At 23.9% G+C, this 24,726-nt stretch overlaps 10 protein-coding genes across 10 annotated transcripts; 3 read left to right on the plus strand and 7 right to left on the minus strand.

Annotated features, from left to right (window-relative positions):
- Positions 1–206: 206 nt before the first annotated feature.
- Positions 207–1,671, minus strand: shmt1 (serine hydroxymethyltransferase; the record flags this gene model as incomplete). Its single annotated transcript, XM_636934.1, has 2 exons — positions 207–1,466; positions 1,558–1,671. 2 exons carry the CDS (start codon positions 1,669–1,671, stop codon positions 207–209), a joined length of 1,374 nt encoding a protein of 457 aa, XP_642026.1.
- A 648-nt stretch (positions 1,672–2,319) lies between these two features.
- On the minus strand, positions 2,320–7,362 carry pldC (phospholipase D1; the record flags this gene model as incomplete). The annotated part of the gene is made up of 2 exons (XM_636935.1): positions 2,320–7,064; positions 7,185–7,362. 2 exons carry the CDS (start codon positions 7,360–7,362, stop codon positions 2,320–2,322), a joined length of 4,923 nt encoding a protein of 1,640 aa, XP_642027.1.
- A 665-nt stretch (positions 7,363–8,027) lies between these two features.
- Positions 8,028–8,885, minus strand: DDB_G0277951 (UPF0424 family protein; the record flags this gene model as incomplete). Its single annotated transcript, XM_636936.1, has 3 exons — positions 8,028–8,235; positions 8,339–8,568; positions 8,715–8,885. The coding sequence occupies 3 exons, from the start codon at positions 8,883–8,885 to the stop codon at positions 8,028–8,030; spliced, it is 609 nt and encodes a 202-aa protein (XP_642028.1).
- A 575-nt stretch (positions 8,886–9,460) lies between these two features.
- ints6 (type A von Willebrand factor domain-containing protein) lies at positions 9,461–12,784 on the plus strand (the record flags this gene model as incomplete). Its single annotated transcript, XM_636937.2, has 1 exon — positions 9,461–12,784. The coding sequence occupies one exon, from the start codon at positions 9,461–9,463 to the stop codon at positions 12,782–12,784; it is 3,324 nt and encodes a 1,107-aa protein (XP_642029.2).
- Positions 12,785–13,030: 246 nt separating this feature from the next.
- Positions 13,031–14,504, minus strand: nup43 (WD40 repeat-containing protein; the record flags this gene model as incomplete). The annotated part of the gene is made up of 3 exons (XM_636938.1): positions 13,031–13,317; positions 13,421–14,267; positions 14,385–14,504. 3 exons carry the CDS (start codon positions 14,502–14,504, stop codon positions 13,031–13,033), a joined length of 1,254 nt encoding a protein of 417 aa, XP_642030.1.
- An 864-nt stretch (positions 14,505–15,368) lies between these two features.
- DDB_G0277957 (RNA recognition motif-containing protein RRM) lies at positions 15,369–17,114 on the plus strand (the record flags this gene model as incomplete). The annotated part of the gene is made up of 2 exons (XM_636939.1): positions 15,369–15,527; positions 15,723–17,114. The coding sequence occupies 2 exons, from the start codon at positions 15,369–15,371 to the stop codon at positions 17,112–17,114; spliced, it is 1,551 nt and encodes a 516-aa protein (XP_642031.1).
- A 572-nt stretch (positions 17,115–17,686) lies between these two features.
- Positions 17,687–19,654, plus strand: cupJ (ricin B lectin domain-containing protein; the record flags this gene model as incomplete). Its single annotated transcript, XM_636940.1, has 1 exon — positions 17,687–19,654. One exon carries the CDS (start codon positions 17,687–17,689, stop codon positions 19,652–19,654), a length of 1,968 nt encoding a protein of 655 aa, XP_642032.1.
- Positions 19,655–19,746: 92 nt separating this feature from the next.
- On the minus strand, positions 19,747–21,198 carry DDB_G0277961 (hypothetical protein; the record flags this gene model as incomplete). The annotated part of the gene is made up of 1 exon (XM_636941.1): positions 19,747–21,198. One exon carries the CDS (start codon positions 21,196–21,198, stop codon positions 19,747–19,749), a length of 1,452 nt encoding a protein of 483 aa, XP_642033.1.
- Positions 21,199–21,712: 514 nt separating this feature from the next.
- On the minus strand, positions 21,713–23,340 carry DDB_G0277963 (hypothetical protein; the record flags this gene model as incomplete). Its single annotated transcript, XM_636942.1, has 4 exons — positions 21,713–22,111; positions 22,184–22,294; positions 22,421–22,588; positions 22,783–23,340. 4 exons carry the CDS (start codon positions 23,338–23,340, stop codon positions 21,713–21,715), a joined length of 1,236 nt encoding a protein of 411 aa, XP_642034.1.
- Positions 23,341–23,862: 522 nt separating this feature from the next.
- On the minus strand, positions 23,863–24,328 carry DDB_G0277965 (hypothetical protein; the record flags this gene model as incomplete). The annotated part of the gene is made up of 2 exons (XM_636943.1): positions 23,863–24,237; positions 24,314–24,328. 2 exons carry the CDS (start codon positions 24,326–24,328, stop codon positions 23,863–23,865), a joined length of 390 nt encoding a protein of 129 aa, XP_642035.1.
- Positions 24,329–24,726: the final 398 nt, after the last annotated feature.

The raw sequence follows: 24,726 nt of genomic DNA on the forward strand, positions 1-24,726 counted from the left end.
TATTATTAAAAATATTAATAATTTTATAATATTAAAATAAATAGAAAAAAAAAAAAAAAAAAAGAAAAAAAAAAAAAACAATTTTTTGTTTTATTTTATTTATTTACACAAGTGAAATTAATCAACATTTTATTACACTTGATCTGATTGTTTTTTATTTTTATTTACTTTTTTTTTTTTTTTTTTAAAGTTTTTTACCTTATTATTTAAATACCTGGTAAAGTGAATTTTGAAGAGAATTCTTCAACTTCTTTACGTAAATCTAATAATTCTTTTGATTTATTAATTTCAACAACAAAATCAACCAATTTCTTACCGACACGACCTTGAATTTCAAGAGAGATTGAAACGATTCTATCAAGGAAATCAGCAATCTTTTCAAAATCGGCTTCCTTTAAACCTCTACTTGTGAGAGCAGATGAACCAATACGAATACCACCTGGTGAAATTGCATTGGTATCACCATGGACGGCATTTTTATTGACGGTGATATTAGCGATATCGGCAGCTTTTTCAAATTTATTACCAGTGAGTTCCTTTGGTCTTAAATCCCAAAGAATTAAATGATTGTCAGTACCATTTGTAACCAATTTATAACCTTTGTTCATGAGAGCATTACCAATGGCAGCGGCATTCTTTTTAACTTGAAGGGCATACTCTTTGAATTCTTGAGAGTCGGCTTCTTTGAGAGCAACAGCAACACCAGCAATAACATTTTCATGTGGACCACCTTGGAGTGATGGGAAAACTGCGAAATTGATCTTTGATTCAATGTCGTACTCTTCAATTTCTTTACCATTACCATCGACTCTTTTACCTCTTCTAAAGAAGATGATTCCTGAACGTGGTCCTCTTAAGGTTTTATGAGTGGTACTGGTGACAACATCACAATAATCGAATGGTGAATCCAATAATTGAGCAGCTACTAAACCACTGTAATGAGCCATATCACACATTAAATAAGCACCAACTTTATCGGCGATTGCTCTCATTCTCTTGTAATCCCATTCTCTTGGATAAGCAGATGCACCTGAAATGATTAATTTTGGTTTGAACAATAATGCATTCTCTTCTAAACGTTGATAATCGATTAAACCATCAGCACCAATTTGATATGGCATTGATTCGAAAAAGATTGATGATGCTGAAATCTTCTTCTTATCGGTTTGATAACCATGAGTTAAATGACCACCTGATGGTAAATCTAAACCCATTATACGATCGTGTGGTCTTAATAATGCTGTGTAAACTGCGAAATTGGCTGGACTACCACTGTATGGTTGAACATTAACACCCCATTTACTCTCATCCAAACGGAATGCTTTTAATGCTCTCTTTTGACAAAGAGTTTCTAATTCATCAACAACTTCTGTACCACCATAATATCTTGAACCTGGATAACCTTCTGCATATTTATTTGTAAAATGTGATCCTAATGCTTCCATAACTGCTCTTGATGTAAAATTCTATTTAAAAAAAAAAAAATAAAAAAATAAAAAAATAAAAATTATTAGATTTTATTTTTAATTAAAAATAATGAATAAACAAAAAACATACTTCAGAGGCAATTAATTCTAAACCTTTAAATTGTCTATCTTTTTCTCTATTCATTAATTCAAAGATTTCATTATCAACTTCTTTTAATGGTGTATTACCTGATACTGAACCCATTTTATATGTATATGTATATTATATAATTACTTGTGTGAGTAAAATAAAATAATAAAAAAAAAAAAAAAAAAAAATGCAATAAAAAAAAAAATAAAATAAAATAAAAAAGTGTGAATTTTATTTTTTTTTTTTTTTTATTTTTTTATTTTTTAGGCTTTTCCAAAAGTTTAATTGCCGAAATAAAAAAAAAAAAAAAAAAAAATTAAAAATTAATTAAAAATAGAAAATCTTTAGTGATCACGTATTGACTCTTCATGTGATTTAATATTAAAAACCAGTCTCTGACTCATCGTTTTGCTTTTTCAAAAAAAAAAAAAATTAAAAATTAAAAAAAAAAAAAAAAAAAAAAAAAAAATCAAAAATCAAAATTGTTTGGACGGTCTCCAAAAATCTATTTTTAGATTGATTTTTTTTTTGTGTAAATTTACAAAACATCAAAATAAAATTAAATAAATGGTTAACTGTATTAAAATTTTTTTTTTTATTTTAAAAAAAAAAAAAAACATTTTATTATTTTTTTTATTTATTACATATATTCTTTTATTATTATTATTATTATTATTATTATTATTATTATTATTATTATTATTATTATTATTATTATTATTATTATTATTATTATTATTATTATTTTTTTTTTTTTTTTTTTTAAAGGAATAGTTTCATTGAGGTAATAATATCAGAATAAATTGAAGTTGGGGTTTCAAGTTCAGATAACATTGAAGTATTATATTCAATTAAGAAACCATTGATTCCACATAAAGTTTCTAAAGCTTCACTTGTTAATTTGATAGAACCACGATTATATTGAGAGGTTTTAGTACAATTCTCGGGGATAGTGGTACCAAATATTTCTTTATAGATAGCAGAATTTCTTTGAGCCATATTTCTCCAAATATCATGATAGGTACTATCGATGACTAAATCTTTGATACGATCGGATAGGAGAGGATCAGGGTTCGATATGAGACCCAAATGATACTCCCAAAGATTACATCTTAGATTATGAGCAAATTTAGCAGCTTTGTAGGGTAATCCATTCACTCTACTATCGACTAAATCACGATCTTCAATGATTGCACAAATTTCACTATCTCTTGAACCATTTAAACTTCGATCATTGATATTGGCACTACCAATGATTGCGATTTTATCATCCACTATTAAAACTTTACTATGAACATAGATTTGTTCGGTGAAGATGATATCACCATTGGCATCCCAATTTCTGAGGGAATTGATCGATAGGTATTGATCGATGTCCATCTCTGGAAACTTTTTCAAAAGTTCCGTCTTTATACCTGTGATTGATTTCTCTGTATACTTTATAATTAATTGGGTGTCAACATCATAGATATCACCTTCACAATGTACTGGTAACAATAGAATCACTCTAAACACTTGATTCAATAATACTGCCTTTTCAATTCTCTTATAGATTGCAAATGCAATCTGATTATTTGGTTGAGTGAATCCAACTGATGATATGAAAAATTGGTTTTGTATATATATGAAATGTTGTGATAAATTTATTAAATTTAAATATGCCTTATAGATTGAATTCTCTAATACTTGTCCTGCTGACCAACCACAAACTGATCTAACTATTTGAACTTTACATGTACCTCTTTGTTGTGGTGGTAATGGTGGTTGATAATGATGATGATGATGATGATGATGTTGTTGTTGTTGTTGATTATTTAATTGATGTGGTAAACTATTATTATGAATTTCACCACTAATATTAAAATTTAAATTATTTGAACTTGAATTTAAATTATTATTAGTTGTTGTAGTGGTAGTGGTAGAAGTAGTATTATTATTATTAATATTATTATTATTATTATTATTATTATTATTATTATTATTATTATTATTATTATTATTATTATTATTATTATTATTATTTGGTAATATATTTGTGCTTGTATTTAAATTATTATTATTATTATTAATTGGTAACATATTTGTACTTGTATTTAAATTGTTATTATTTGTAGTAGTGGTAGTATTATTTGTATTATTTGTAGTATTCGTGCTTGAATTTAAATTATTTATATTATTATTATTATTATTATTATTAATATTATTGGTATTATTATTAGCATTATTATTATTATTATTAATATTTGTATTTGGATGTAAAAATTGAGTTGGTGGTTGTGGATGTGGTATATTTAAAGGTGTTTCTAAAGAAGTTATAAGATATGGATAACTTTTATAATCACGATTTGAATCTTTAGCATGATTCCAACGTTGAATGAAATTATAAGTGACATCACGAGCAGCTTTACCATCTAAAGAGATTGAAACGTCATGCCAAGGCATTCTAGGTTGAGTATTTCTATCGACTAAACAATCTTTCAAATTATTTACAGGTTTAGCAATACAACTATTGATATAATCAGCACCAGGGAAATTAATTTCTAAATTATCTTTAACGAAATAGTATTCATTATCGTAACGACCAAAACAAAGATCTAAACCACCAATGAAAGCAATACGTTGATCGACAACCACAACCTTTTGATGATGTGACCAATAGAGTGGTAACATATGTGGATGTCTGATCACTTTAATATTACGACGATGCATTTTCTCAAAGAAACTCTTTACACCTCTACTACCCAAATCCATTGCAATCATAGTTTCATCCCAAATTAGAATATAGATTTTCACACCTTCACTTGCTTTCTTCATCAATACACTATCCAAACGATATTTATCGGGTGTTTTACTCGTTGCAGTACGATTTAATGAAACATTTGGAGAGATCCACCAACCTGCTATATAGATTTCACTGGTTGCATGTTTCAATGCCTTGTAGACACCTTTAAAGTAAGTGCTACCATTGATGTAAGGAACAACGTTAATATCCTCCTGTGGTGAAGCGAATGAATGATACCTATAGGAACCTTTACTATTCTCTCTAATTGCATTAACAAAATTCGAAGCTCTATGAGAACTTAATGAAATAAATGTTTGCTCGGTATCATCGAATCTTCTTAGGACGAAATCGGTTGCTTCCTTATTACCATCGATTTGTTTACTTAGTGAACCCTTAAATAGTGATTTCAATTTCATATGATGTTTAGGATGTTCCTTTGGTATGATTTTAACATTGGTTTTAAAGAGACAAATCACTTTGGAAGGCTTTGAAAACAATCTTTTATAACCAATTAAAAAACCAGATCTAACTTCGAACCAACGTAATGAGTATGCTTTAATGATACCTAAATACTTTTCATAGTAAAGATAACCTGAAGCTTGTTTATACTTTATACTCGATTTTAAATAATCTTCAATGGGTTTTATATAACATAGATAAATCAAATCAAAGAAACCAAAACATCTCGGTATATCAGAGTTTGAAACGGACCTCTTTATAAACTCTTTCATCTCCAATGATGTATCCTTAAAGAAGGGTTGTTCCGATGACATTGATTTCTGATAGAATGAATCCGATCTTGGGAATGATGGTGTACGTTGTATTGAATTGACTGTACTTAAACCCTCTCTATAGATATTGTTAACCACTTCATCGGGTGTACCAATTGAGCCTAAACCAAATACATTCAATACGGTTAGGGCATCAATGCCTTGAATCATCTCCAATAACTCTGTTTTATATACAACTCCCTCTGATTTCTTTCTAACCAATTTAAAGACCAATTCCGATTTCTCTTTCAATGTACCTCTAGTCATAATTGAGATGATTTCAATCAAATGAATGATGGATGGATTCTTATTTGCCTCTAGATTATATCTCTTTCGAATGTATGAAAAAAGATTCTCTACCATATATTTTATGATCATACGATATTTAAGTATTTCAGAAGAACTATCAATATAATCGAATTCATCTTCTTTTAAAGTTTTACCACCCCATAGATTACAATCTCGAATAATTGAAAATTGTGATCTATAAAGATTAATAGATTCAATCTTTTCTTGTGATGGTGGTTTACTATCATCTTCATCATCGTATTCACCATAATAATATTCATCATCCATTGGTTTATCTGTATAACTTGCATTACTAATATTACTAATATTACTACTTTCTAAATAACTATTATATTTATAACTATTATTATTATTATTATTATTATTATTATTATTATTATTATTATTATTATTATTATTATTATTTGTTGTGGCTGTTGTTGTTGTTTTAGGTGAAGATGATAATATTGTATCTTTTACTTTTGCTGTTGTTACATTTGATGTTTGTTGTTGTTTTTGTTGTTGTTTTTCTAATTCTACAGTATCTTTTATTGTTTCAACTCCTTCAAGTTTTTTTATAGTTTTATTTGATATAATTGTTTTCTCTAAATTTTGATGATCATTTGTTGTTGTGGTTGTTGAAGTTGTTGTAGTTGTGGTTGTTGCTGCTGCAGTTAATTCTTCAATTGGTGTATTAATATCATTTGGATGTTTATAATCATAAAGTATATTATTTAAACTATTATGATTTCCATCTTTTAAAAGTTGTTTTCTTAATTGTTGTTTTAATTGTTGTTTTTCATCTTCAACAAATTTAATTGATTCATTAGTTTGTAAATCATTTGATAGGGTTGTTGTAGTTGTTGTTGATGATGAAGCACCTTCAGTACCTGCACCACCAGCACCAACAACTTCACATAATAATCCTGATGATTCATTTGATATCTTTTGTTTAATTTTATTAATTGTTGTTGTAATTTTCTTTTCAATCATATGTGTAGTAGTATGATGATGATGATTCTGATGATTCTGATGATTCTGATGATTCTGATTATGTGTCGATGATATTTCATCCACATTCAAATCAATCGAATTCATTTTTTTTGATAAACGTTTTGCTTGAGAATTTTTTAATGACATTGATGATATTGTCGATTCATCTTCATCATCTTGTTCAAATTCTTTACCTTCATCATCTTCATCCTCATCATCATCATCATCTTCATCATCTTCGTCATCTTCATCTTCATAAATATCATCATATATATTATGTAAATATGAATTATCACTTGAATAATTATCATTATGATTATTTAAAATATCATCTAAATTGGTTGTATTATTACCATTAACATTACCATTATTATTTATATTATTACTATTTGTAGTTGTTGTAGTTGTTGGTTTTTTAATATTATTATTAGTTGTATTTAATGGTGTTGTACTATTACTATGGTTAAATGATTGATTTGAACGATGAGAACTATTAATTTCTTTTCTATATATAACATCCTCATTATAGAATAATGATGATAATTCCTCAATTCCACTAGGTATATGTACTAAAAATGATAATGTTTGATAAATAATATTCTCTGTAAATCCATCTAAATCTAAATTAATTCTATGAAATAAATCATATAATAATTTAATCTCTTCTTTTGAAACTTTTTTTTTTTTTTTTTTTTTTTTTTTTTTTATTTTTATTTTATTTTTTGGAAAATAGATGGAAATTAATAATTAATTGAAAAAAATAGGAAAATAAAATAAAAAAATAAATAACTTACAATATGAAATATTATAAAGATATTTTTCATCCTCTAATGAATAGGTTTCAACTTCAAATGGTTGAAATTTTGGTAAACTTTGTTGTTGTTGCTGTTGTTGCTGTTGTTGTTGTTGTTGTAGTACTCTATCTACTACTGGTTTCAGTGTTCTCTTTTGTGGAGGTGTAAAAAAGTACATTTGATTATTCTTTTATTTTTTTTTTTTTTTTCTTTTATTTAGTTTTTATCTTTATTTTTTTTTTTATTTTTTTTTTGTTTTTGTTTTAATTATTTAAAAAATAAATTATTATTATAATAATAAATAATAGATAGTAAATATACTATGGTTGTGAATATTTTTGTAAATGCATTATAAAGCATACAAAAAAAAAAAAAAAAAAAAAAAAAAAAAAAAAAATTTTTAGAGATTGATATAATTACAAAGTTAACTTTGGTGGTGAGAATATTTGTTTTAAAAAAAAATAAAAAAATAAAAAAATAAAAATTTTAAAAAAAAAATATAATAATTAAAAAATTGAAAATTAAAAATTAAAAATTAAAAATAAAAATAAAAAATTAATGAGAATATATGTTGAGATAAAAATAAAATACTATGGTATGTTTTGAAAACAAAAAGCGAAATGTGTATGTGCGTGGTGAGACAATTTATTAAAAAGAAATTTTTTTTTTTTTTTTTTTTTTTTTTTTTTTTTTGATTTTTTAAACCATATAAAAAAAAAGTCATCTTCGTGGGTTTTTTTTTTTTGATTTTTTATATTTTTTTTATTGTTTTTTGATGTTTAATGTTTGTTTTTATTTATTTTTATTATTTTATTTTTTTATTTTTTTTTAAAAATAATTTATTTAAGAAAGGTCATGAGATACACCATTGAAAATATCAGATTTATGATCTTGTAATTGTGGTTTTGATTCATATACAGTATTTACAATTTCTCTTTTAGCACTTGTGTATACACCTTTTAATGCAATGAAATAAATTTTGGTAGTTGGCGAACCAAAATTTGATGGAAAATAAAGTGTAAGATGATTTATATTATTGAATTTTGTTGGTCTTTTTTTTTTTTTTTTTTGAAGAAAAATAAAATAAAAAATATGTGTTAATATAAATTTCTAATTGAATAAAAAAATAAAATAAAATAAAAAAAATAACTTACTTTGTACTATAACCAATTTGACCTTCAAAATCTTCATGTAAATTCCATTCTTGAGTACATGCAAATGAATTAATATTACCAAAGTCAATATTACTATTATTAATATATGCTTTCATTTTATTTGGTGAAGAACCACCATCGCCACCAATAATTATTATTGATTTAATTTGTGTTACTGCACCAAATGGAATATTTATAATTAATTCTTCATCGTCACAACTTTCAACAAACTTTTTAACAAAAAATTATTTATTTTATATTAGAAATTTATTTTCTTTATTTTTTGAGAAAAAAAAAAAAAAAAAAATAAATAAATAAATAAAAAATAATAAAAAATAATAAAAAATAATAAAAAATAATAATAATAATACATTACATGTTTAAGGTCATGTCTATCTTCCCATGATTTAAAAATATGTCTAACTGAACCTTTAACTTTTTCATTTAAACATGTAATTGTTCCTGTATCTAAATATCTATTTAATGAATATTCAATTCCATCGTCAACACCATGAGAGTGACTAGAATCATTACATTGATGAGCCATTACTATCTATTAATATTATTATTATTATTATTATTATTATTATATTATTATTATTAATTATATATATATATTATATTTTTTGATAATTATTGAAATTACTCTTATTTTTAGCAGGTTATGTTTTAAAGAGAAATTAAAAAAAAAAAAAAAAAAAAAAAATAAAAAATAAAAAAACAAAAATTTATGTTCATGAATATTTTTAATTTTTTATTTTTTTTATATTTTTTTATTTTTCATTTTTTTTATTTTTATTTTTTTTTATTTTTTTTTTATTTCTTTTTTTTTTTTTATTTTTTTTTTTTTCAAATAACACAACAAGATTTAAATCTATCTTTGTATAAGTGTAATTTTTTTGATTTTTTTTTTTTTTGATTTTTTTTTTAAAGTGTGTGATTAAAAATAAAATAGAAAAAAAAAAAAAAAAAAAAAAAAAAAAAATCAAAATTAAAATATTATAAATAATTATAATAATTAAAATAATATTATTAATAATAATAAAAAATAGTAATAAAAAATAATAATAATATAATAATAATAATAATAAAAAAAATAAAAATAAAAATAATTTTTAAAAAATGTTAATTACATTTGTTGTGGATACAAGTGGATCAATGTCACAAAAAACTACAAATGGAATGACATTATTAGATTGTAGTAAAGCAGCGATTGAACATTTTATAAAGATTAGATCAAAAGATGCATCAATGAGAAATGATAGATTCTTTTTGATTACATCAGAAGAGAATCCAATAACAGCAGTTAAAATTGGGTGGAAAGATAATTTCAATAGTTTTATACAAGAAGTTAAGAATTTACAAACCAAAGATATGTCAAATTTAGGATTTTCACTTCAAAAATCATTTGATTTCTTAAATCAATTTAGAGTGCAATCATCAATCGATAACTATGGCCAAGGTAGAAATCCATGGTTTATCGAGCCTGCAATCATCATACTATTGACTGATGGAAGTTCATTAACCAACAGCTCTAGTATTATTGAAAATTTTACATTACCAAAAACTCAATTTCATTTAAATAGTGATCCAACGTCAGAACCATTCAGATGGGATCAAAGATTATTCTCTATCGTTTTGAAATTTGGTGGTATAAGTAGTAATAAGAGTTTACCATTACCCATGGAACCAGCGATCGCACCAATGTGTGATGTTACAGGTGGTAGATGTCAAGTTGCAACCAATATGAAGACAATGATTCAACAAGTGGAAGGTTTAATGCAAAAGTTACAAGGTGGTGTAGTTGTAAGCTTTGAACCATTGGTAAACCAACAACAAGCACAAGCACAAGCACAACAACTACTACCACCACCACCATTATCATTGCACAAGATGTTATATGTTAGACAGCAAGTTGGGTTTTGGCCAATACCAGAGGGTTATTATCCTGATATCACCTCATTATCACTACCGATGAGATTGGCTCATCCAGTGATACGATATAGTATCATCGAGGCCGATACTCACATTCCAGAGAATTTCCCATTCGATAAATATGAATTGGAACCATGTCCATTGACACAATATCTACTCACAAATAAAATTCAATGTACTCATGTATTCATGATGAACAGTTTACAAGTTTCAGGTCAAGGTGAACCATTTGGTTGTTTACGTTTAAACTCTGCTGGTAATAGTGTCAATCTATTCGTATTTCCTTATAATTTCCCAAGACTATGGATTTTATTAGAGGATTTAACTACAACCTTTAAAATGATGCCTTCACAAAAGTGGAAACAAGAGTTTGAGGGTTACTTATTATCAATACCACCCTACTATATTAATCCATTAAGAGGTGCTTTGAAAAGATTTTGTTCTTTAAATTTAATACCTGATAATATCGATAGTCAATTTATAAATTTCATAAATAATACAATTAAAAAAATAAAATCACAATCAATTTCAAAGATGGAATCTGAAAGAATTATAAATTCAAAACAACAACAACAGCAACAACAACAATTCTCTCATCAACAACAATTTCAACAATTTCAACAAAAACAAGCTCAACAATATGATTCATCTCCATCATCACCCTCATCATCACCATCATCCTCCTCCTCTAATACAAGTGGAATTGGTAGTTCAAGTGGTAGTGGTAATTTAGCAACAAAGAAAAAGAGTTTTCATCAAATTTTAGATCAAGGTTATTCAAGTGATATTTTATCAGAATTAATTCAACAAGATAATGAAACATCTGAAAATTCAGAGTTATCACAAGAATTATCAGAATCTTCAACAACTGGTAGTAGTGGTGGTGGTAGTTCTTCAAATATAAATATTTTACAAAGAAATGTATTTGATATTGGTAGAGTTCAATTATTAAATCAATTAGATAAAATGAAAGATCATATATTTAAAAAGAAAATTCAAAAAGATGAATCAAAACATCATTTGCCAATATCACAAATGGGTAATTATCATGAAACTATTGGTAAACGTGAAACTTTAAGAGATATTGATGATGATAAGAAACCAAACACTCCTCTATTTGGTAATCCCTATAGAAAAGAGAAATCAAATCAAAGATATATGTCAATTGATGAAGCTGATGAAGGTGGTAATTTAACTTCTGATGGTGAAGGTAAAAATAAATTAACTCCAAATAAAAGAAGAAGATTATCTGGTAGAGGTTATCCATCTTTACCAACATTAAATTCTTTATCAAATACATCAACAACTACTTCTACTACTACTACTACTACTACTACTACACCAGCAACTTCAACAAATACAACAATAACATCATCATCATCATCATCATCATCATCATCATCATCATCATCATCATCATCATCATCATCATCATCATCATCATCATCATCATCATCATCATCATCATCATCATCATCAACAATCACATCCTCACCACCAACAACATCTACAAATCCATTATTACAACCAACAACTGCATCAATAACAACTTCCACAGTACCTATACCTTCAACGACTGTATCATCACCTATAACTAACACATCAATAATTACTACTAATATACATATTCAACCAACACAAATATCATCACCACCACCATTATCTTCATCATTAGCAATAAATCAACCAACACAAACATCATCTGTAATTAGTTCATCATCATCACCACCACCACCACCACCACCACCACCACTACCAATTGTTAATAATAATAATGTAATACCATCAAGTCTTGTACAAGTTACCAATAATAATAATAACATACCTACTGTACCTGTTAATAATATATCACCACCTACTTCAACCATTTCGAGTCCAAATAATCAACACCTATTACCAACTCCACCAAATATCAATAATACATCAATATCCACAACAAATGTACCTAATATTTCTACCACCACATCAAATGAATCGATTATATCACAACCAATATCACCAACTCATAAGAATATAGCGGGAGTTGTAAGACCATTCAGACCAAATTCGCCACCATTAACTATTGATACATTAACATCATCATCATCGTCATCAACAATACCAACGACAACCAATGGTTCTTTATCAACTCATGATACACCAAATACATCACCAACTTTATCATCTATAAATTATAATAATAATAATAATAATAATAATAATAATAATAATAATAATAATAATAATAATAATAATAATAATAATAATAATAATAGAAAGAATTCAATAATAACAACTACAACACCAAATAATGAAACTAATAATATTATTAAATTTGTACATAAAGAAATTAGAAGGCCAACAAAAGATAATCATGATATTATCATTCAACAACTTTCAAAACTATTTTCAATTTTAAGTGATGGTAATCTTCGATTAAAACTATTAAAAGATACTATCAATTTAGCAAAAGAATATAAAAAATCTTCTTTAATTTCAAAATTAATTGGTTATATTGATCAAATAAAATAAAATAAAATAATTAATTTTTTAAACGATCAAACACATTTTTTTTTAATTTAATTTGGCCCAAGGTTTGTTTTTTTTGGAAAAAAAAAAAAAAAAGAAAAAAAAAAAAGGATTGTTTCCATACCTTTATTTCTTGAAATTGAGAAAAAATGGAAAAAAAAGAAATGACAGAAAGAAAAAAAGAAATGATCTTAAATAAATTTATTTTTATTATCTTTATTTTTTTTTTTTTTTTTTTTTTTTTATTGTTTAAAGTGATTTTACAATTAAACATTGTGAAGAAGTTGAACAACAAATCAAACGATTTATATTTGAATTAATATCGAAAGAATCAATTGAACCAATTGAAGTTGGAAGTTGTAATAATGAAACTTCTTTACTATAGATATCAAATGTATTATTGATTTGATTTGGTAAAGTCATCATACCACCACCACCTAAATTATCCTTATTGTATGAATATTGATAAATGAATCCATCCTCTGAACATGAATATAATTGATTTGGATTTGATTTACTAAATGATAATTCCCAAACTTTTTTAAAAATTAGTAATTAGTAATTAATAATTAATTATGAATATATTATTTATTTATTATCTATTATCTATTATCTATTATTTATTTATTAATAAATTACCATTTGAATTATGAGTTTTATTTTGATCAATTGAATAATCATTTCTAATATCAAAAAGATTAACTTGACCATCAGAACTACCAGCAGCAATGATATGTTGTTCATCTTTGTGAATTGCCAAACTAAATATTCTAGGACATTGAGTTTTAATTGTTTTGACAGGTTGTGATGAATTTGATCTTATATCCCAAAATTTAATATATCTACCCAATTCACCTGATGTTATGATTTGATTGGATGTAATTGATTTTACAACATTTACACTCAATCCATCAATATATCTATTGGTATAAATTGGTATTAAATTTTCAATTGATAATAAATTCATAACACCATCATTACCAACTGTAACTAAACTATGTTGATCATAACTAATATCAAATGAATTTATACAACTACCATTATTATTATTATTGTTATTATTATTATTATTATTATTATTATTATTATTATTATTATTATAATTATTATTATTATTATTATAATTATTATTATTTATATTATTACTATTTACATTATTATTATTACTACTACTATTAAACCATATTCTTTCTTTTAATAAATTACATGTATCATAAGTGTCATTTATATTATTGATATTATTATAATTTTCATACTTTTTATCTAAAAGACCATCATAACCTATATATTCAAATTTATTTGGTAAATTAAAAATTGAATACATAAAAATTGATCCTTTTGATGTTGACCCAATTATCATTGGTTTATTATTAATTTCAATAACTTTTAATTCTGTAACTATACCATCGATTGGTACTGATGCTAATTCTTCAATTTCATCAGAGTTTTGTCTACTTTCTAATCCCCAAACTGATATCTTATTTTTCTTTTTATTTTATATTTTTTTATGTTTAAACATGTATATAGGTTAGTATATATTTCCCGAGATAAAAAAAAAAAAAAAAAAACTTTTTTTTTTTTTTTGGGTTTAAAAATTACTCACCGATAATACAGGGTGATTTGTACCTGTTACAAATAATGATGTATCATTATGAAAATTTCTATTTAGAAATCTAACTTTATTTATTTTATGTGTGCTATAATGTACGCTGACTGAACTCATCTTTTTTAATCGAATTTATAAAAAAAAAAAATAAAAAAAAAAAAATTAAAAATAAAAAAAAAATGAAAATGAAAATGAAAAAAAAAAAAAAAAAAAAAAAAAAAAAAAAAACTTTTAAATCTTATAAAATCATTTTATTCCTAAAAGGACAATGTTAAATTATTTGGGAAAAAAAAACAAAATAAAAATAAAAAAATAAAAAAATAAAATAAAATGCAGCACCATTGTCCTTTATGGTCTTAAAAGTTGATCAACACCATTCTGGGAGCAGTATTCTAAAATTGATTTGGTAAAATGTTTTTCAAAATTCAATTCGATTGTGTTTGGAGAATTTTATAAATAAAAAAATAATAAAAACTATGTGTATATTCACCATAATATTTAAATGTGTATGAAATTTAACTTCTTTTGAAACCAACATTTAAAATTTTCATAACGAACATTATTTTCTTTTTTTTTTTTTTTTTTTTTTTTTTTTTTTTTATTTTTAAATTTTTTTTTTTTTTTTTTGAAAAATTTTTTTTTTTTTTTTTCATTTGGGCCAATATAAAAAAAAAAAAAAAGGGTTAATCATCGCTGTTTTTTTTTTTTTTCAAAAAGGATTGCCTGTCATATAATAAACAATAACAACAATAGTTGATATTTGAAAGATAGATTGATAGACTATTTACACAATTTTTTATTTTTTTCTTTTTTAAAAAAAAATATTAATTTTAAATATATAAATATAAAAAAATTATTTCTATAATAATAGTAACATAACTAAAAAAAAAAAAATAAAATAAAAAAAAAAAATAAAAAAAACAACAATAATAAAATTTTTTTAAATTATAAAAAATAAATAAATAAATAAATAAATTAAAAATGGAAATGATCAATACAGTAGCAGCATCTTTTTTATTAAAATATTTCACCTTATTAATTAAAACACCAGAGAATTTAAAGGATTTCTATCACCAAAATTCAAAAATTACAAGAAGATTCGAGAATGGTAAAGCAAACATCTTAACTAGCTATGATAATGTATGTAGTTATTTATTTCATTTTACTAATATAGTTTTTTATTATATATATTCCATAAAAAATAATAATAAATTAAAATTTCCATATATGAATATTCATATTAACTATTTTTTTTTTTTTATTTCATTTTTTTTTTAAAATTTTTTTTTTTTAATTTTTTTTTTTAAAATACCAAATAAAAAAAAAAAAAAATAGATTAATGAATTTTTAGTTAATAATTCAGCAAAGTTTGGAGGTAATGCAAATATTTCCTCTATTGATTGTCAACCATTAGGTGAATCGATCTTTATGACATGTATTGGTTCAATTGGTTTCGATGGTAATGTTAGAAGATTTTTACAAAGTTTCTATTTAGAAAAGATTCAAGGTTCATTCTTTATCTCTAATGATATTTTTGCATTCACTAGCGATGAAGTTTTTACTGTTGCCATTGAACAACCAGATGAAGCTTCAAACATTGAACAAGACTATCAACAACAACAACAACAAACTGTAGAGGTTGAATCTACAACCACAACTACTACAACCACAACTGCTATAGTTGCTGCATCTCCAACTGTTGATGCTGAAATTGTTAAACAACCTGAAGAACCAGTAAAGGTTGAACAACCACCAACACCAAAAGCCTCAAATGTTGAACAAATCATTGAAACTACATCAACAACCACAACAACAACAACTGCTGCCGCTGCTGCTGTTACTACTATCAATGCATCAACATCAACTCCAACACCAACAGAAACAAAAGCTGTTGAAACCACTAAAAAACCAGAACCAACCACCAACACCACCACCAACACCACCACCCCAGCTGAAAAACCAAAAGAAACCACTCCAGCTCCTCATCAAAAGCAAACTTGGGCTCAACTAGTTTTAATTAATAGCACAGCACAAACAGCATCAGCCTCAGAAGAACCAACTCAATCATCATCTTCATCTTCATCTCAACCATCATCTTCACCATCATCTTCATCATCTTCAGTAAACAACAACAGCAACACCACCACCACAACCAACAACACCACCACTACCACAACTGCTAATAAACAAAAAGATGATCATCATTTCTCAAAAGATGGTAACACAGTTTTCATTAGTTTTAAGAGTTCCAAAGTTGATCAAGCACCAATTAAAGAGGCATTCAATCAATTTGGTGTTGTTTCCAATGTTAGAATTCTTACCGGTTATGGATTTGTTGAATTTGAAAAACCTGAATCAGTCCAAAATGCTTTAAACTATGCATCAACTCATAGTAATAAAATTAATGTTGCTGGTAATATAATTAAAGTCGAAGAAAGAAGAGGTGCTTTACCAACTGGAAAACAACAACAGCAATCACCACCATCATCATCATCATCACCTTCATCATCACAACCATTAAAACAACAACCACAACAACCATATAAAAGACAACCACAAAATAATGGCGCAATTAATTTAAAATATAATAATCAACAAAATAAACCAAATTTAAATGGTAATAATATTAATAATAATAATAATAATAATAACAACAATAATAGTAATAATCAAAATAATTTTAGAAAACCTCAAAAAGTTGATAATAAAAAAGAAGCATCCAAATAACCTTTTGATACATAAATTAAATATATAAACAAAAAAATAAAAAAAAAAATAAAAAAAAAATAAATATAAAAAAAAATAATAAAAACCAGTGAGTACACTTTTATGTATTATAAGGAAGGAATTCTTAATTTAAAAAAAAAAAAAAAAAAAAATACCTCTTAAATTTCTTTCATTTTACAATTATTTTATTTAAGATCTAAATAATTTTTGTCATACCAAACCACCACTTTAATTTTTTTTTTTTTTTTGGGAAATCAAAAAAATGAATCATTACAAACTTGTTTGTTTATATTTTTTCCAATTTAGAAAATTTTATTAATTTTAATAATAAGAATCAATAAAAAATAATAAAATATTAATAGACACAGAAAAAACCTTTATTTTTATAAAAAAAAAAAAAAAAAAAAAATGGCCTTGCACAAATTCCTTGATTTTTAAGATCAAGATATTTTTTTTTTATTATTTTCAACCGACTATTTTTTATTAATAAAACGGTTTTTATTTATTTTTTTTCAGTTCAATACATTTGGTCTGTTTTTTTTTTTTTTTTTTAAAAAATTTTAAATAATAAAATGATTAATGAAATTTTAGATAATAAAATGAGTGATATTAGAAGCTCAGGAAAAAATGTGAAATTAGAGTCAACAACAATGACATCAGTTAAAGATTTACCAAGTTGGTGTTTTATTAAAAGTAGAGCAATGTTAAAAGGAGATAATAAACCATTTGTTGTAAGTGTTTTGAATAGTTCGACAGAAACACCATCAAAGGGTTGGAAATGTGTATTATTTCAAACAAATATAAATGATAAAGGTCAATTATGGCAATTGGTTGATGGTCATCTTTTATCGCAATTATATGGTAGTTTTGTATTGGATATAGATTCAGATAATAACAATGGTACAGATTTAATTATAAATTCACAAATCCCTTCAAATAATGAAAGACAGACTTGGAAATTGGGTAGTAATGGTGAAATTATGAACAATCAAACCAAAATGTTTATTGGTGTTAAAGGTTCAAATAGCGCTCCAATCGATCCATCAAATAATGCTCAACTCGTTTGTGAATCAACAACCTCGGTTGACAATGTTTGCTTCCAATGGGATTTAGAACCCTCATTTCCATTGAATTCAATTTTAACACAAACAACTGAACCATTTCCAAATTATACTGATGAAAAATTAAAAGCATATATTTACATTTCAAATAATTTAATTAAAGGTATTGATGATATTAGATCTCAATATACGAATAGTAATTATTCATTTAATTCATTTTCCAATGAATTGGTTAATATGAAATATCCAGATTCAATTAGTAAAGATAGTTTCGATGAAATTAAAACTCAATTACAATCTGAATTTGAACAAGTTGATTCAATTATAAATTTATTTAATAATTATCAACAATTTCATATTGGTTTATTTGCTGATAATTCTGCAAGATTAAATCAAATCGTTTCAATCATACAATTTGATGATAAAACTACAAGTGTTGCCGGTTCAATCTTATCAATTATTTCAAATATTCTTAAATTGGTTTTAACATTTTTACCTCAACCTGCTGGTAATTTTGGTAATGTAATGATGGGTGCAATTAGTGTTAGTAGTGCCGCTTCAACACCAAATAAAGTTAATGTTGATCCATTTAAAGTTGAACTTTCAAAATTATGGGATTCATTAAGTTCAAATTTCGAAGCAATCTTATTCAATATGGGTACGATGGAATCAATGATTTTAAAAGATTGGGGTAAAATGAAAGCAGTTTATCAATTATTATCAACATCACTTGCTTGGACACCAACAATGACTTCTCAATTAATTTCAACTGGTGCTACTGCTTATGGAATTTCATTATTACAAATGTTATTACCAGAAAAGTATCAAATTTATTGTTGGAATCAAAATTTCGATGCAAAGTATGGTTTCGCACCAGGTTATCCTGCTCCAATTCCTAGTGACATACCAGAATATTGTACATGGACTGATGAAAATGGTGATGTTCTTTTCATAGCATCTACAAGTGATTTACGTGTTCACCCTATTAAAGAAGTAATGGATATGGTTTGGAAAGATAATGTTGTTGTTAAAAAGGATTTCTATAGATCTAGAAATGGTTGGTCATTCCCAACTTCATTAGTTAATCGTATTACACGTTGGTTAATTCCAAATGTAACTAATAATACATCAATACCAATGAAATATACAATTGGTGATTTTAAAGGTGATAGTAAAACAACTTATCAACTTGACCTTCCAACATTTTCCACATCATATCCACTTGATGTATCTCATAATAATAATGGTCATAATTATCATTTTACAATTACAATCACCAATGCACTTGATAACAGTAAAATTGCAAGTCTTGTAATCATTGTATCAGCAGTTGGTGGTAGTTTTTCTAAAGGACAATTAGGTGATCATAGTGTAACAAAAGGTTATCTTATTGGTGATCCAATTTTTAATACAAGTGTTAGGGATTCAACTTCAACATGTAATATTATTGTTAATATTGACTATAATGATACAAATTAAAAAAAAAACATAATTTTGAAAATAAATAAATTATCAATTTAAAATTTATTTTATTTTATTTTATTAAATACTATTGAATTTTTTTTTTTTTTTTAATATTTTTCATATTTAAAGAGATTATTTTCAGCATAATCACTTTTATCTTCAACATCAGTGAAAAATTCTTGATCAATAATTAGTGATTCAATTACATTGTTATTGTTTCTACATTCTTGATCTAAAAGTTGAATAAATTTTTCTTTTTTATTATGGAAATCATAAATTTGGAAAAGCACTTTATAGTATTTAATTGATTTATTTGATTTAATTAATTCAATTATTGGTTTAATTGAATTGATAGCTTTAATATCAAATTGTTTTAAATTTTTAAAACATGAAACGAATTCTAAAATTAAAGGATATTCTTCTAAATTTTTAAAATCTTGATTAAATTGTTTTTGTAATTCATCTTGATCTTCAATTTGACTTTTATTTTTTTCATTAAAATATTCTTCAATAAAGTTTTTACTTCTTTTCATTTCATTTATAATATCTGAACATCTATCAACAATTGATAAAGATGTTAAATTTGGTAAACCAACAGAATTAATTAAATTTTTCCAATCAGTTTCAACATTATTTTTTAGTGAGAAAAAGTTGTTATCACATTCACATGGTGCTGATTGTTTTGAAGTTTGATTTAATTTCTTCATTAATGAATCAAAACAAAATGTAGCTGTTAATTTTTTTAATTTTGGAGTTAATAATAAAAGTGATAGCAAACTTGATATATCAATATTATCAACTTTTAATTCTTCAATATCATTATAAATTGGTAAAAGGTCTTTTCGACTTAAAATTAAATCATTCCAATTGAAATCACTTATTGAACCTTGAATTCTTAGTGAATCAATTTTTATAAATTTATCACCATCTTTTAAATTGTTAATTTTATAAAGTTTTGGATCAATTTTATCAACAATTAAAACACCAATTTTATTAACATTTTTTGGTAACCTTGAATCTAATTTCAATAGTTTCAAATTCTTTATTTCAATTGACACATTATCATTAATCTTTAATCCATTTAAAAATTTCATACTTGAACTTGAGTATCCATTTTTAAATGCTTGTAAATCAATATAAATTGAAGTTAAATTTGTACATTTTGAAATGGCATCATTTAAAAAGTTTGAAATTTCAATTTCTTCTTCACTTGAACTGGTTGCATAATTTCTACTTTCAATTTTTAATAATCTAATATTTTCCAATCTATAAATACTGAAATCACTTCTATCTTGATTTTTTATTGTTGAAATATTACTTTCTGACATTGGATTGGTTGGATAATAATTATCTGGAATAAAATTAAAATCTTGACTGGTTGTTAAATTATTTGATAAGGTTTTAAAAAACTCCCAATTAACTAATGATAAATTAACAATAGAATTATTATTTTCATTAAGTTCATCTTCATTAAAAAAAATTTTTCTATTAAAATCAAAACATAAAAATTTTATAATATCTTTAATTAAATATAATGGTAATTCTTTATTTTTATTCATTCTATTCTTTTTTTTTTTATTTTTTAATTTAATCAATAAAAAAAAAAAAAAATAAAAATCATAATGGTGATTGGAAAATAAAAAGGAAATTTCAAAAAAAAAATAAAAAAATAAAAAAATAAAAAAAAATATCAAAAAATCCTGTTCTGACGTCAATATCGACAGTGTGGCCTGTGTTATGGGTTGGATGAAATAGAAATAATATTATTTTTATTATTTCTATTTTTAATTTTAATTTTATTGTTTTTGTTTTTACATCTTTATTTTTTTTGTTTGTTAAAGTTTTTTATTTTTTTATTTATTTATTTAATTTTTTATTTATATTATTTATTTTGGTAATAATTTTTTTTTTTTTTTTTATGATTGTTATTATAAATATCAATACTGATTATTGAGTTGCAATGAAAAATTAATATTAAAATTATATTAAATAGAAATAAAAATACAAATTAAAAAAAATGATTAAACTTTTAAAGTTTTGTAAACATTTTAATTTGTATGTTTTATTTTAAAACTATATTAGTAATGTTATAGTAACTATCATTAATATTAAAAAATTTATATTATAAAATGTCTGTATTTTTATAATCAGTGAAAATGGTAAAGACGGTGATGACGATGACGATAAAAGTAATATTGAACCAGTAAAATTAAATATTGAGAGATTACATTGTTTTGTTTTACAGAATGAAGATGGTATTAAAGGTGAGCTACAAAAAAAGTTTACACATTTAGACTCTTCATTACATTTACTCTTGGCAATACATGAAGACGGATTAATAGAGTAAATATCTGAGCAATTTACTTTATTTCTGTCAAGACATGAAAAAAATACTACTGCACTTTGTTGACAAAATGCCCCTTGAAATCTCCCTCTAGTAGTACAATATCCTACACCTGATTGTGGATCACACTATTTTTTTTTAAATTTAAAAAATTATAAATAAAAATACTAAAAGCTCAATTATAATAAATTAACCTTTACCTTACAAAATTCATATTCTAAACAATCTTTTTTTGAAATACATGCTCTTGGGTAACTAATGGGAAGTGGAGTGCATTTCCCCAATACACTTCCTTTAAATAAAGGTTTACACTAAAATAAAAAATTAACAATATTAATAATACTAATATTATTAATAATAATTATAATAATAATAATAATAATAATAATAATAATAATAATAATAATAATAATAATAATAATATTTTGATTACTAACATATTGAGGTGATGTCCAATCACACGAATCTAAATTAGTTAAACATGGATCACCTTCTTTAATTATTGGTTTGCATTCACCTATTGATGATATATTAAATGATTTCAATCCACATGGATTTCTTGCTTCTCTACAAGAATAAGATCTAAATAAAAAACATTCATTATCCTAAATTTTTTTATTATAATTAACAAAATTTGTATTTATAATCATTATTACTATTATTATTATTATTATTATTATTATTATTATTATTATTATTATTATTATTATTATTATTATTATTATTATTATTATTATTATTATTATTATTATTATTATTATTATTATTATTATTACTATTATTATTTATTTATGGTTACCTTTAATTCATATTTTATACATTTGGCTTTAAAACAATATGAATCCAAACCACAACTTAAATCAGAGATGCAACCATAAAATGGTGTTGAACATTTTCTATTAATGCAATCTAATGAATTTAGACAATCGGTGGCTCTAACACAATCTTCACCAAATTCTGCAAAGAATGCTGGTTGACAAGTTTTGTTTTGGCTTTGCAAAGTGAAAGATAATGTTGAATTAAATGAAACACAACTACTGCCTATTTCACAATCACCACTATCTTGACAAATCTCCCCTACTTTCAACGATGGAACACAAATACCATCCTTGCATCTATCATTGGCATAACATCTTTGTCCAGTGAATGGTGATGAATTATTACATAACTGACCTAACTCTGAACAAGTATTAATTGAACATGCTAAATCTGATGTTATTGGTATTCGAGAACCAACTAAACTTGGTTTTAGTTTAACTTGGCTTTGACAATTTTCAATCTTAATTAAAAAAAAGAGTAATACAATAAAATATTTTAAATAACTTTTAATTCTATCTTTATTTTTTTTAAAAATCATTATTTTAAAAAAATTTTAAAAAAAATAAAAATAAAGAGTATTAACTTTCTTTAAGAAATATTTTTTTTTATTTTTATTTTATTTTTTTTTTTTTTTTTTTTTTTTATTAATAAATCGATGAAAAAAAATGAAAAAAAAAAAAGTATTCAAAAGTATTAAAAAAAGTGTTAAAAAAAAAGTGGTACTATTGAATTTAGTAAATACAAATAGAACACTCAAAAAAACACAAAATGAATGTAACCATTCTATTTTTTTATTTATTTATTTTTTTGAGGAACAACGAGAGGGAATAATAAAATAAATTAAAAAAAAACCAAAATAATTGCATTTGAATTCTCTACTTGGCAGTTATTTGATTAAAAAATTAAAAAATGATTTGTAAAATTGACCATTTATTCTTTTATTTTTAATTTTGATAATAATAAATATTGATTAAATTATGACATACCTATAAATTATTTTCAAAACTTACATATTGTAATACGGTTTTTCCAATTCTTTATGATTTTAATATTATTTAATTTAGTATAACAAATTATTTATTATTAACAATATCGCTATTATTAAGTTTATATTATAAAATGAAATCGTTAACGATGGGGAAGTTGAAAAAGAATAATAAACTACAGTGAGATTAAATATTGAAAGATTACATTCTTTTGGTTTACAAAATGAGGATGGTATTAAAGGTGAACTACAAAAAAAGTTTAAACATTTAGCCTCTTCATTACATTTACTCTTGGCAATACATGATGACGGATTAACAGAGTAAATATCAGTACAATTGATACGATTTCTAAAAAGACAATCACTAAATACATCTCCACTTTGTTGACAAAAAACTCCTACAAATTTACTTCTAGTCGTACAATATCCAACACCTGATTGTGAATCGCACTTAAATAAAATAAAATTAGATTGGAACAATATAAGTTTAATCTCTATTATTAATTTTTTTCTTTCTTTACCTTACAAAATTCATATTCATTGCAATCATTATTTCCAGTTTTTTTAATTATCATTATTTTTAAATAATAAAAATAAAAAAATGAATAGTTTTATTTACAAATAATAATTTTTTACCATTGAAATTAAAAAAATAAAAATAAAAATAAAATAAAATTAAAGGTGTGGTAAAAAAAAAAAAAGTAAACTACTTGTCGACAGTTTTTTTATTTTTATTATTTTTTATTTTTTATTTTTTTTTTTCGAAAAATTAAAAATAGATTATTTAATTTGTGTTTGAGTAGTTTCACTTTTTATCCATTTTAAATTTCAAATAAACACTTCAAAATAAAAAAAAAATAAAAAAAATAAAAAAAATGGGATTATGAAAAAAAAAAATGAAAATAAAAAAAAAATTTATTTTAAAAAATTTCGATTTGA

Source organism: Dictyostelium discoideum (genome assembly GCF_000004695.1).
Source record: "Dictyostelium discoideum AX4 chromosome 3 chromosome, whole genome shotgun sequence".
Taxonomy (NCBI): Eukaryota; Evosea; class Eumycetozoa; order Dictyosteliales; family Dictyosteliaceae; genus Dictyostelium; species Dictyostelium discoideum.